Source organism: Octopus sinensis, linkage group LG24, assembly GCF_006345805.1.
Source record: "Octopus sinensis linkage group LG24, ASM634580v1, whole genome shotgun sequence".
In the NCBI taxonomy this organism is placed as follows: domain Eukaryota; kingdom Metazoa; phylum Mollusca; class Cephalopoda; order Octopoda; family Octopodidae; genus Octopus; species Octopus sinensis.
In genome coordinates this window covers 4,192,098-4,207,149 of record NC_043020.1, presented here as the reverse complement: position 1 = coordinate 4,207,149, position 15,052 = coordinate 4,192,098, and the positions used below count along the sequence as shown (strand labels likewise).

The following is a 15,052-nucleotide window of genomic DNA, read 5'->3' as shown; positions in this document are numbered from 1 at the left end:
GGGCACCCAGTTGTAGAAAATCTGCCTCAAGGAATTCATTCTGTCCCATGCAAACAAGGAAAAGGAGATGCTGATGATGATGAGTCCTATGATGATCTTCAGGGCCTTCAAGTGTGGTGATGTATGTGGGGGGGGGGTGAACCTGGCCTCAATGCTTACAACAGAATGGACCCTACTAAAGATACCCAGAGTGTCAGTTGGCAGTGTTAAACTAGATTACAAGTGTGCCATCCAGGTAGGCCATGGTGGGATTTGAACTCAGAAGGCCTGGAGCACATATACCAAGGCATCACAACTGATGTTCATCCACTGAAAACTAGTTTCTTTATTGATTCTTGAAGAATGAAAAAGCAAACATGAGCAAGAGTTGAACTCAGAATGCAAAGAATGAAACAATTCTGCCAATGGGTCCACAGAAGCCAGCCTCTCTTTTTTGGTTGTGCCTGAAAGATTAAGTTAAGGGTTGATGGTGTCTGAGCAGATAGGCCTCAGGGAAAGTGATGATGATCTCTTCTTCCACTTTTAAGAATGTCCAACCTAGTTTCTTAACACCCCTGCCCTGCCACCATCCACTTGTCTACCTTCCAGACTGGTAAAATGATGGATGGGGAGGAGTGGTTGGGGGGCTGACAACAGCTGGGATCATGAAAAATGGGGTTGACAATGGGGTACGATTAGGGTTACTGAACCCAACCTTCACACTACCCAGGTAAGGAGAGATGTGGTGGTGCTGATGGTGGCAGTAATGTGTGTGTGTGTTGTCTGATTAAATGGAAACAGAAGGAACACACCAACCACCATCATCATCATCACCACTAATGAAAAGGTGACAGCAATACTTAACTCCAACCACAGGTAAAAGAAAGGTGAGGAAGAGGAGGAAAGAAGGTTGTGAATGGACAGCAGACAACAACAGCCTTCACCAGATGGAGCCACTTGGCAGTGTACAGCAAAGTCAACTGCCTCCCCCTACATGTCAATGCCAGGTCTATAGACCCTAGCTTTAATTTACACAACAATGGATTGTTGATACAATGACAGCTGCCCCTTCCTCGTCTCTGGCCCCCCCCCGAAGAACCTCTAAAAGGTGAACAAACTGATCCTCATCTTTCAACCTCTTTATCACCACCACCAACAATAACAACAGATAATGAAGCTTCTACATGACTACTCAATCATTCAGAAATAGCAACCAAATTCTTACTGCCTTCAATAGTCAGGATGGTCTTTGCTGGAATGTCTCTCTCTTTGATCTTTGGATCTGTTAGATTATAGCTGATATCTGGGGGTAAGTAATTACAACAACAACAATATTTGTTCTATTTAAAAATGAACAACTGTGTTTGTTGTGTGTGTGTGTGTGTGTATACATATACATATATATATATATTATATATATATATATATGTCGAGCTGGCAGACATGTTAGCGCGCCGAGCGAAATGCTTAGCAGTATTTCGTCTGTCGTTACATTCAGAGTTCAAATTCTGCCGAGGTCAACTTTGCCTTTCATCCTTTCGGGGGGGGGGGGGGTTGATAAATAAAGTACCAGTTGTCCCCTCTATGTTTAGCCCCTTGTAGACAATAAAGAAATATGATATGTGCATCTCTGATCACAAGCAGAAGTAGTGGGGGAGCACCATAGCCATGTGTTGAGAGGGATTCTTTGGGGTTTGAATAATTCACCTCTGGAAACATGGGTGTTTCGTTCAACGTCCTTAAACAACCCTTATTCAAAGACCTTTTGAGAGGGATAGGTTACTCAACCAGAAGAAAATTCTAACTGGGCCCCACCTGCAAGGTCATGCACTGTTTATCTTGATATGAGATCACCATGTCGTGCACTCATGGTTGTGATGCATGTACCTGGTGTATCCTTATCAGATGGGTAGTCATGATTGGTATACTGGGCTTCGTATATTTTACCCCAGTGTCACTTTGATGGCATGCATATATATGTATATATACTTCTGCTTGTAGTCAGAGATGCACATATTGTCAGCCACTAAGGGACAAGGTCAACTGGTTAAGGTGAAACAACTGACAAGCATATCTGTGGTATTGAGCAGAATATTTGCTGTAGCCCATCTTTTATACCAAGACAAAACAATGTACATGATAACACTTCCAATCAGTTAAGATCAGAAGTCATGAGAGCCACTGCCTCGAACTGCATCAGGGTATTTATTATTATTATTATTACTATTATATTTAACCTACATTATATCAGTGTAACCACGATGCAGCCCTGAAAATCTGACTCCCTAGTCAGTATCATTAGACGGTAACTGGCATAATGAAATAGGGGCTTTATTTGCATAACCCCTAATGTTACCGTAAACAAATTTAAAAGATAGCACAGATTTGATGGTGATATCTCTATGAGGTATACACACACACACACATCTCCCTATAAACATACATTAGGTTTGGAAAGACTGATTAAGACTAATCCTGGACTCAACAACAATAAAGTGTTTGGTCAACACATTTGACCGACCAATAATGGTAGAAGAACTACAAGGTCTATACGAAGCCTTTCTATAAAACTATTCTTTCCCACCCACCACCAGTACATTGTTCTGACCCAGACAAACCACTGGAGAGGAGAAGAGGGTAAACCTTTGGATAACCAAAGCAGACCTCATGAAAAAAGAAGTGAAAAGTCGCCTGGGCCACAAAGAGACAGAGAAAGTGCAAGCCCCAGCAGTATTTGTGTCTGGTTCATCAATTGACATAACCTGGGAGTTGAAGCTTGAAATTTGAAAAATATTCACAACACAATTCAACAAAGACAAATTATTGACAACAAGATTCACTCCCTGGGTATTTTTTATGTAATTTTGGTAAATATAACGGTTAAAAGGGGATGTCAGTGTTATTTTCATTTTTGCAAAATTTAGACGACAATATATCCACCGCACCCTGTATATGTGTGTGGGGGTGGGCAGTTCCCAACCCCAGGGTTACATACATCTGCAAGCTAATGAAGTGTTCATTGCAAAAGTTCTTGTTACCATGTCATTTCAATTCCTTATATATATATGTGTGTGTATATATATATGCATATATATATATTATATATATATATATATATATCTATGTATATATATATATATATATATGTGTGTATATATATATATGTATATATATATATGTATATGCGTATATATATATATATGTATATATATATGGTTCGTTTTGTTCTCTTACTTTATTATCATCTCATAATAATGACCTTTATGACTCGTATTACTACCTCAGTCAATCTAAATGTATATATTTGTCCCTACCTGTCATAAATAGCCTTTTTCTATTAGCAATATGCATTTTCGTTGATTTTTCATATTTTACCCGTACATTTCCACGTGTATTTTATATTTTCTTTTCGTAACATACTACTATATATATCATCATCATCATCATTTAGCGTCCATATATATACGTATGTATATATACGTATATATACATATATATACGTATATATGTATATATACATTATATATATAACGTATATATAATATATATATATACGTATATATACATATATTAATATACGTATATATCATATATATATATTACGTATATATAACTATATATATACGTATATAACATATATATATAGACGTATAATACATATAATATATATGTATATATACATATATTATATACGTATATATACATATATATATATACGTATATATGTATATATACATATATAACGTATATATGTATATATACATATATATATATACGTATATATACATATATATATATACGTATATATGTATATATACGTATATATACATATATATATATGTACGTACATATATATATATACGTATATATACATATATATATATGTACGTACATATATATATATACATATATATATATGTACGTACATATATATATATACATATATATATATGTACGTACATATGCATATATACATATATATATATATATACGTACATATATATATATACATATATATATATATATACGTACATATGCATATATACATATATATATATATATACGTACATATGCATATATACATATATATATATACGTACATATGCATATATACATATATATACGTACATATGCATATATACATATATATACGTACATATGCATATATACATATATATATACGTACATATGCATATATACATATATATATACGTACATATGCATATATACATATATATATATACGTACATATGTAGATATACATATATATATATACGTACATATGTAGATATACATATATATATATACGTACATATGTATATATACATATATATATATACGTACATATGTATATATACATATATATATACGTACATATGTATATATACATATATATATACGTACATATGTATATATACATATATATATATACGTACATATGTATATATACATATATATATATATACGTACATATGTATATATACATATATATATATATACGTACATATGTATATATACATATATATATATACATATATATATATACGTACATATGTATATATACATATATATATATACGTACATATGTATATATACATATATATATATACGTACATATGTATATATACATATATATATACGTACATATGTATATATACATATATATATACGTACATATGTATATATACATATATATACGTATATATGTATATATACATATATATACGTATATATGTATATATACACATATATACGTATATATACATATATATACGTATATATGTATATATACATATATATACGTATATATATATACATATATATGTATATACGTATATATACATATATATACGTATATACGTATATATACATATATATACGTATATACGTATATATACATATATATACGTATATACGTATATATACATATATATACGTATATATACATATATATGTATATACGTATATATACAATATATACGTATATACGTATATTACATATATATACGTATATACGTATATATACATATATATACGTATATACGTATATATACATATATATACGTATATACGTATATATACATATATATACGTATATACGTATATATACATATATATACGTATATACGTATATATACATATATATACGTATATACGTATATATACATATATATACGTATATACGTATATACATATATATACGTATATACGTATATATACATATATATACGTATAGAACGTATATATAACATATATATAGTATATACGTATAATACATATATATACGTATATACGTATATATACATATATATGTATATACGTATATATACATATATATACGTATATACGCTATATACATATATATGTATAACGTAATATACATATATATACGTATATACGTATATATACATATATATGTATATACGTATATATACATATATATGTATATACGTATATATACATATATATGTATATACGTATATATACATATATATGTATATACGTATATATACATATATATGTATATACGTATATATACATATATACGTATATATACATATATATGTATATACGTATATATACATATATACGTATATATACATATATATGTATATACGTATATATACATATATATGTATATACGTATATATACATATATATGTATATACGTATATATACATATATATGTATATACGTATATATACATATATATGTATATACGTATATATACATATATATGTATATACGTATATATACATATATATGTATATACGTATATATACATATATATGTATATATACGTATATATATACATATATATGTATATACGTATATATACATATATATGTAATACGTATATAACATATATATGTATATACGTATATATACATCTATATGTATATACGTATATATACATATATATGTAATAGTATATATACATATATATGTAATACGTATATATACATATATATGTATATACGTATATAAATATATTGATATACGTAGATATACATATATATGTATATACGTATATAATATATAGATATATATATATATACGATATATATATCTATATAGATATATATACGTATATATATATAGATATATATATACATAATATATATATATATATTATATATATATATATATAATATATATGACTATATATATATATATATATATATATATCGTATATAATATACTATATATATATCTTACTATAATATATATATATCTATATATATATATAATATAATATAATATATATATATATACGTATATTATATATAGATATATATATACGTTATATATATATATATATATATATATATACGTATATATATATCTATATATATTACGTATATACGTATATATATATATATATTATACGTATATATATATATATATATATATACAGATATATATATACGTATAATAGATATAGTATATATACATACATATATATATATATACGTATATATATATATATATATATACTATATATATAGATACGTATATATATATATATATATACATTATATATAAATATATACATATATATATATATACGGATATATATATATATATTATATATATACGTATATATATATTATATATATATATATATATATATAATATCTATATATACGTATATATTATATATACGTATATATATATATATATATATATATATACGTATATATTATATATAATATATATATATATATATATATACGTATATATATATATATATATATATATATATATTATATATACGTAATATATAATTATATATTATATATATACGTATATATGTATATATATGTGTATATATATACGTATATATGTATATGTATATATACATATGTATAGTATATATGTATATGTATATATGTATATATATAAGTATATATATATATATGTATACTAGCAGTATCGCCCGGCGTTGCTCGGGTTTGTAAGGGAAATAACTATATAAGCATTTTTAGAGAGTTACTTCCCTTATAAATTCGGGCTTTCTTAGCCATTTTTGTTTTGGTGTCTTCAAGCCATGAAGTCGTTGTTCTAAAAGAACGCTGGTTTCCTTCACATCGCATTACGACGTTGATTTCTTTACACTCCCTCCCCACAGCTTCACGAGGGAGGGAAGGGGGAGAAGCAAACAGGTGCAGCTGTGAGCGTGGACGCCAACTCCGCCGCCATCGACACACGATGCATTTTATGCATAAAATGGAATAAAAATGATGTTAAATTATTTAAATCGTAGATAGACTCATCGTTGACGCGCGCTAATAGTCGACGGGCTCGATATGAATCACGACTATAAGATACCCGAATTTGGTTAAACTGCACCGCAAAATGTGGGAGGAGTTAGGAATCTAGATCGAAGGGGACAGACACTCACACAACTAGAGTTTTATATATATAGATATATATATGTATATATATATGTATATAATATATATATATGTATATATATATATGTATATATATATGTATATAATATATATATATATATATGTATATATAAAATATATATATGTATATATAATATATGTGTGTGTGTGTGTGTGTATATATATATATATATATATGTGTGTGTGTGTATGTGTGTATATATATATATATATTTATTTATACATTAAATGGTTCAACACAAAATTCCACACCAAACATCTTACAAAATAAATACAAAACGCGCGTGTGTGTCTTTATAGAAACCGGCCTCTTTCGTTAATCCATATTAATAAATCGTAACATACGAAGGGAGATAACTCCAATCTTACTAAAGCTATCTCCGTTGGTTGTGAAATACAAGTGTTAACTGTTAGGTTAACTAATTATTATTATTGATAACGTATAATTATTGCAATTATACAAATTAGAAATTGGATTCATTTAGTCCAATATTGCTTTGAAAATTAGCATTTCATAATTTTTCACAAACACCATGAAATCTGACAAAAACAAACATCATATTCCCAAAATAACACATCGTATGACAGGTGAAAATCTTGTACAAGAGATTCATTGTCAGAAATTGTGGAAAGAACGTTGTTTAAAGGATAAGAATTCATCTGATTCAGTCAATAAAACGTTGTGTGTGTGTTACTCAATTCCCACTTATATTGAGACCAGAAAGTATATAAAATGTAAACTTATTGTATAGAGCAAAGCATAACAATATACACGTATTTAAATTATACTTATTACAAACATATAAAGGTATACACACTCTTAAATATAAGCATTGAGGTGGGGGTATACAAAAATCATTTTAACCAGAGGCCAGTTGTTTAATGAGAGATGGTGGAGTAGAACTGCTGTTGCTGTTACCACTTCAACCTCAATATTACACACAGAGTCAACACTTCCAGCAGTTCAACCCACCAAGCCTAGAAAAAGTGAGTTACATGTTCTGTGCTCAAAATTACAAAAGACTGCCTCCTCAGTTACATCGAATAATTTAATTTAATATAATTCTAGCATGGAACACGGACGTTAAATGATGATGGAGATAATTAGTGTAAAATACAATTAGTAACATAACATTAAATATTTGAAAAAGGAAACTGACAAAATGATTGTTGTTAGTTAAATTAGTTTAAAGCATAGAGAAGTTTCCAAAGTTTGAGGTTTTGGGGAAATTCATTTAAATGTTGGGTTGGTGCATAATTCTTGCAGCTTTTTTCAACAAAAACATTTTTAAATGATTATTCTAGAGCATATTCACCATCTACTTCAATTATTGCTTCCCATTTGCTTGGCAAACGGTTGATTCCACGGGCGAAGAAGTTACTGTTTTTAGAGGCAATCCATTCTTTGACAGTGGCCACCAAGTCATCCAAGTTGTTGGAAACTTTGTTTGTGAGCCAATTTGTCAGCGATTAATGTGATAGTCCGTATGCGCTTGTGGGAGAATATGGCGGAAGAAGAAGCAGTTCCCAGCCCTTATTGGCAATAGATTCAACGACACAACGCTCAACATGTGGACACGTATTATGGTGGAAGACAATAGGGTTGAATGGTCCACATTGAAGTCTTCAGCCAACATTCTTCTTGTCAAGCTTTCGTCCACTACCAAAGCTGCCAAAAATGCCTGATCGTTGAAATTTGATGGTCAACCCCTTCCTTTTTCATCTGCAAGGTTTGTATCACCCGATTTGATCTTCCTGAACCATCTTTCAACTTGGCTTTTGCTGAGTGTTCCTTCACCAAAACCTTCATTGAGATCGTGAAATTACTGTGTTGCATTCCAACCTTTCTCAAAGTGGTAGAGCAGAAAATGACGAACGTGGATCTGATTTTTGATACGCATTTTTATGAAAAAAAAGTTGACCGTCATTTAAAGATGTTTTTGTTGAATAAAATTTGTTGAAAAAAAGCTGCAATAATTATGCACTAACCTAATAGAAGGGGTTCTCTGTAGTAAGTGATGCACTATACATACACAACTGGGTCCAGCCATACACTGCTAAACCACACACAGCCAGATGAAATAACGTTTCACAGAGCTATGCTCCATCCCACAGAGCTAGGACAGGCCATACAGTCCAAAGAAAAGTTGTGGATGAATGAGAGAAGTCAAAAAGAAAAAAGAAAAAAAGATAACAAAGCTGCCTACCTGACCTCTCTTCAGTCCAAAATACCTGGCAACAGGGTCTCCTTGTTGGACACGGGGCAATTGTGATTCCTTTAACTTACTGGTGACAAGAATTAAGGAGAAAATAAAGGTTTTTTTGGGGGGGACGGGGGTCGATTATGTCCCCCCCGCCACTGAGTACATGACAAGTATTTATTTTACCAACCCTGAAAGGGATGAAAGGCAAAGTTGACCTCAACAGAGTAATTAAGGAGAAAACAAAGTTCTTAAGTGGAATGAAGAGGAAGAAAGAGAGCATCATGCTGTTGTTTAGCCCTAGGTCAGTTCTGCTTGAACAGATCTATGATCAGAAGCCTCTCAACCATGGCCATCCCAACTTTTGCTTGCTTACTTATTGTTGTCTGGCCCCAGACAATCCCACACTGAGCAGATCTATATGACATTCCGACGATGGCTATCCAGTCTTTTTACATTTCACCACATTGCCTCATGTGTCCTTTCTTTTTTCCAAGATGGTAGAATATAATTTTAAAGAAATTTGGTTGCTGTTTCTAACAGGTCAAGCTGCAATACTGATTTAGTTCTCTTTATATCTGAATCAGTGACCACCAGTACCTTGTCGTTTACGGGATCAATACTGCCACACCCCAAGACGACCGAAACTAGGAATGGTGCCGCCAGGAACCTTGCAGTTGTATGGTGAGCCTTCTGATAACATACTTGTGTCCACAGTTTAGGCTACAGTGGTTAGTGATAACAGACGAGGGACGTTTAGCTAGTATTTCTGGCAGGGTGAGTGACAACACAGAATCCCACCCATTCCAGGATTCAGAAGGGGATGAAGATGGGGAAGGTGTGTGTGAGTGCAGGTTCATGTGTGAAGGGGAAGGGTGCATTTGAATGAAAGGAGAGTGTGTGTGTGTGTGTGTGTGTGTAAGCATACATATTTAAAGAAGTATGTCTTTTACCATCATCACAGAACAGGTTTAAATAGAAGGGAAAGGAGGGAGAGAGAAAAGTGAAGAGATGATAACAAAAAGAAATACACAAGGGAAGTAGAAAGGGGGAGAGGAGGGAGAGAGAGCAAAACAGCATGTGTGAGTGTATATATACACACACACACACACACACACATGCAGGGAGATGTGCTTAAACAGAAAAAACAACAACAACAGCAGCAGTCACAGTCTAAAGGATACTATCGCTGCAAGAGTTCAGACTTCTCTTCAGGTGTCATCACAACATGTTCTGGAACCAACTGTGAATAATAAAAAGAAGTAAAATCAACATTTCTTAATCAGAGTTCAAATTCCGCTGAGGTCGACTTCAGGATGGGTCAAAGTAATCGACTTAACTACTCCTGGGTAAGAGAACAAGGAAAAAGACAGCATCCTTCTGCCAAGACATGTCAAGCCAGTGTAATAGCAAAGGTTCATCAAACCAGTAGGATCTTAACCTCAAATTCTTGACCTCCACATCAGACCATGGTTGGTGGAGAGAACGTGCTGAGACCTTCATCCTGCAGTAGACTGAACACAGGCAATCCAGTCATATATATATATTAGGCGCGGGCATGGCTGTGTGGTTAGGGAGCTTGCTTCCTAGCTATATGGTTTCAGGTTCAGTCCCACTGCGTGGCACTTTGGGTAGGTGTCTTCTGCTATAGCCCCGAGCCGACCGAAGCTTTGCGATTGAATTCGGTGGACGGAAGTTACTGCCGTGTGTGTATGTGTGTGTGTAGGTGCTTGTGCCTCTCCGAAAGAGAGAGAGGGATGGATATATATATATATATATATATATATATATATATATATATATATATATATATATATATATATGTACGTATATATATAAGGTTTGCTTCCATATAGTACCAACCATTTCCACTCACATAACATTGTTGAACCCAAGGCTATCATAACAGACACTTGCCCAAGACATCATAGAGCAGGGTTGAACCAGAATCCCGTGATTACTAAGCAAAAGCTGCATCCAGTCATGCCAGCATCTCACTAAGTATATCGATTCACACATTCATACATACATCCGTGTGTGTGTGCGCATGTGTATATTCTTTTACTTCAGTCATTTGACTGTGGCCATGCAGGAGCACCACCTTTAGTCAAGCAAATCGACCCCAGGACTGATTCTTTATAAGCCTAGTACTTATTCTATCGGTCTCTTTTACCAAACCACCAAGTTACGGAGATGTAAACACATCAGCAGCAGTTGTCAAGTGATGTTGAGGGGGACAAACACAGACACACATATACATGTATATATGTATATAAAAGGGCTTCTTTCAGTTTCCATTTACCAAATCCACTCACAAGGCTTTGATTGGCCCAAGGCTTATAGTAGAAAACACTTGCCCAAAGGGCCACGTAGTGGGACTGAACTCAGAACCATGTTATTGCTAAGCAAGGTACTTACCACACAGCCACTCCTGCGCCTATAAATATTTTACATAAAAAGTAAATTTCAAATGCAGGACAGCTATAAAAACACCCAAGAAAATTGGGTAAATACTCCTAGAAGATAGAAGGTGTCTAGCAAATTTTCTAGGCTGTTTGCACAGCTATCCCTCTCTAGAAATTTACTTCATTCTCTGTAAAATATCAACCTGCTTGATGCTTCTAAGTTTGTTTATAAAAAACATTCACACACACATATATACACATATATACACACATACACATGCATGCATATCTATCTATCTATCTATATCATCATCATTTAACGTCCGCTTTCCATGCTAGCATGGGTTGGACGGTTCAACTGGGGTCTGGCAAGCCCGAAGGCTGCACCAGGCCAGTCAGATCTGGCAGTGTTTCTACAGCTGGATGCCCTTCCTAACGCCAACCACTCCGAGAGTGTAGTGGGTAATTTTATGTGCCACCGACACAGGTGCCAGACGAGGCTGGCAGACGGCCACGCTCGGATGGTGTTTTTTATGTGCCACCGACACAGGTGCCAGACGAGGCTGGCAATATATATATATATATATATTATATATATATATATATATATAATATATATTCCTAACTTACATATATATATATATATATATCTGTAAGTTTATATATATATTATTCCTAACTTAAGTTAGGAATATTATTCCTAACTTACAGGGAAAAATTCAATTTAGAAATACTAAATCAAATTTCACAAAATATAATATAATATATATATATATATATAAACTAGAAATACAATACCAGGTATTATTAGAAGTTTAAACCTTTATGTCTAAACTAATTACGTCCGTTAATAAGATTGCAATATTCCTATAGTATTGACCTCATCATTAGAACCATCAGCATCTGCAACATTTACATTTATAATTTCATCTTTGATCATCAGGTAATGGTTTATTTGTGGACGTGTATATAGTGCCAGGTTGAATTTGAACTCTGATACCATATTTCTATATAAAATATTCCTAACAATGCAATTCCTAAGACCTCGGTTGTTGACAAATCAAACCACATCCAACACCTCTTGTCAAACTGTCCAACCATGCCCACCATGGAAGGAAGATGTTTGATGATGATGATAACTGTCAAAGGTAGTGCTTATTTATTCACACTGTTTTCAAGTAATTATGTTTTATCTTGATTTCAATAATGTTATTACATATTTTAGAATGACATTGTATGGCAGGTGTGAGAGGCCAGATCTGGCTGGTTTGAACAGAAAACAAGGGAGAATATTTTGGCCAACTAAAATGTTAACGAGTTAATCAACTGAATGAATTAATTAATCAATCAATCAGTTGGAAAATGAGCATAGAAAAAATTAAATGACCGAGACCTTTGGAAATATGCTGTGCATGAAAAGACCTGGCAGGACAAGTGAGACCATAACCCGTGACCTTTACCTGGGATGTAGCCATTCCACTTATGCATACCTTTCCTTCTTGGGACACAAAACTCTGCTTGCGAAGACTTGGTAAGGCAAGTGAAATCGATCAAAAAATCAATGGAAATTGTAGTTGTGATACCAGTGCCAGTGGCACGTAATAAAGAACCATCCGAACGTGGCTGTTGCCAGCGCCACCTCGACTGGCCTCCGTGCCGGTGGCACGTAAAAGCACCAACCAATTGCGGTCGTTGCCAGCCTGGCCTGGCACATAAAAAGCACCCACTACACTCATGGAGTGGTTGGCGTTAGGAAGGGCATCCAGCTGTAGAAACACTGCCAGATAAGACTGGAGCCTGGTGCAGCCTCCTGGCTTCCCAGACCCCAGTCAAACCATCCAACCCATGCTAGCATGAAAAACGGACGTTAAACGATGATGATGATGGACATGACAACCTTTCCAGTGCAGTACCTGGTCCACCTTGTATAATGTACCCAGTATACCTTAGAAAGTAATTGGTGTTGAGAAGGGCATCCACTGGTAGTGGAGACATGACAGGATCCTTTGGCCCCTTGAGAAGGTTAGACTGTGATGATGCCATCCAAGGAGATCAGTCATAAAATGACGAATCAACAGAATTGTCAATTAATAAATAAATAGAATTTTCATCATTTGAACAGAAAAACTCTCATCAAACATTTGGATTTTCAATGACTTAATCAAAAGAATTATCTTGAATGAATATTCTGAGTTAGTTTGAAATCAAACTCTCTAAACATGGTCACAACAGACTTACCATGTGTGATGTGATGTTTACCAATAATTCTGCTTCCAAGAACTGTTCCAGAATATATTTTGGTGCCATGTCTACCAGAGCCTATTCAGGAATATAACAAAATAATGAATTAATGCAATATATATATATATATATATATATATATAAACAACATACCATACATCATCAACATAAAATATATTTCAAAGACATGAAACTTGCAGGATCTGATCTGGAGGTGCTAAAACACTCAAACTACTGTTATTGTATAACCCTAGGTCAGTTCTGCTTGAGGAGACCACTGATCAAAAATTAATGGAATGTGAGTGAAACTTAACAGATGGAAACTGAATGGAAGCCTACTATGTGTCATCATCATCTTTTAATGTCTGTCTTCATTTCCAGTCTTCCATGGAATAAATATGTCTGACCAAGTGATGGTTGGCAACAGGAAGGGCATCCAGCTGTAGAAAATCTGCCTCAACATATTCTGAGCGGCCTATGCAATCATGGAAAAATGGATGCTAAACGATAATGAGGACACACACACACATATTTATACATAATCTCAGGAGTTTGAATTTTAAGGAGGAGATAACCAAGGAGAAGGCTGACTGGTGACATAAGATGCACAAGACCTGGTTATCTCAGCAAAATGAGGCTCTGGAAGCATAATGTCTATAAACGCAATTAGGGCCCTCACCTAATTTGCCCATATAAAATCCTCACTCCAACTCTTCGTTCTCTCTTGCTAATCTCCCCATCATTTGCTTAGCATGGCAGTGATGCTCATTTACAGCATCATGTCAGGATAAGCATAGAGACACATGCA

The 15,052-nt window shown here is 33.0% G+C and overlaps 1 protein-coding gene across 1 annotated transcript in view; it reads right to left on the bottom strand.

The window, feature by feature from the left end:
* Positions 1–15,052, bottom strand: part of LOC115223909 (DNA-directed RNA polymerases I, II, and III subunit RPABC1) — a 34,853-nt gene that overhangs the window by 8,435 nt on the left and 11,366 nt on the right. Inside the window, exons 5-7 of the mRNA XM_029794638.2 lie at positions 14,242–14,322; positions 10,783–10,841; positions 9,605–9,683 (exon numbers count right to left, since the gene is read on the bottom strand). Coding sequence (XP_029650498.1) covers positions 9,605–9,683; positions 10,783–10,841; positions 14,242–14,322 — 219 coding nt within the window. The remainder of the gene's footprint in view (positions 1–9,604; positions 9,684–10,782; positions 10,842–14,241; positions 14,323–15,052) is intronic.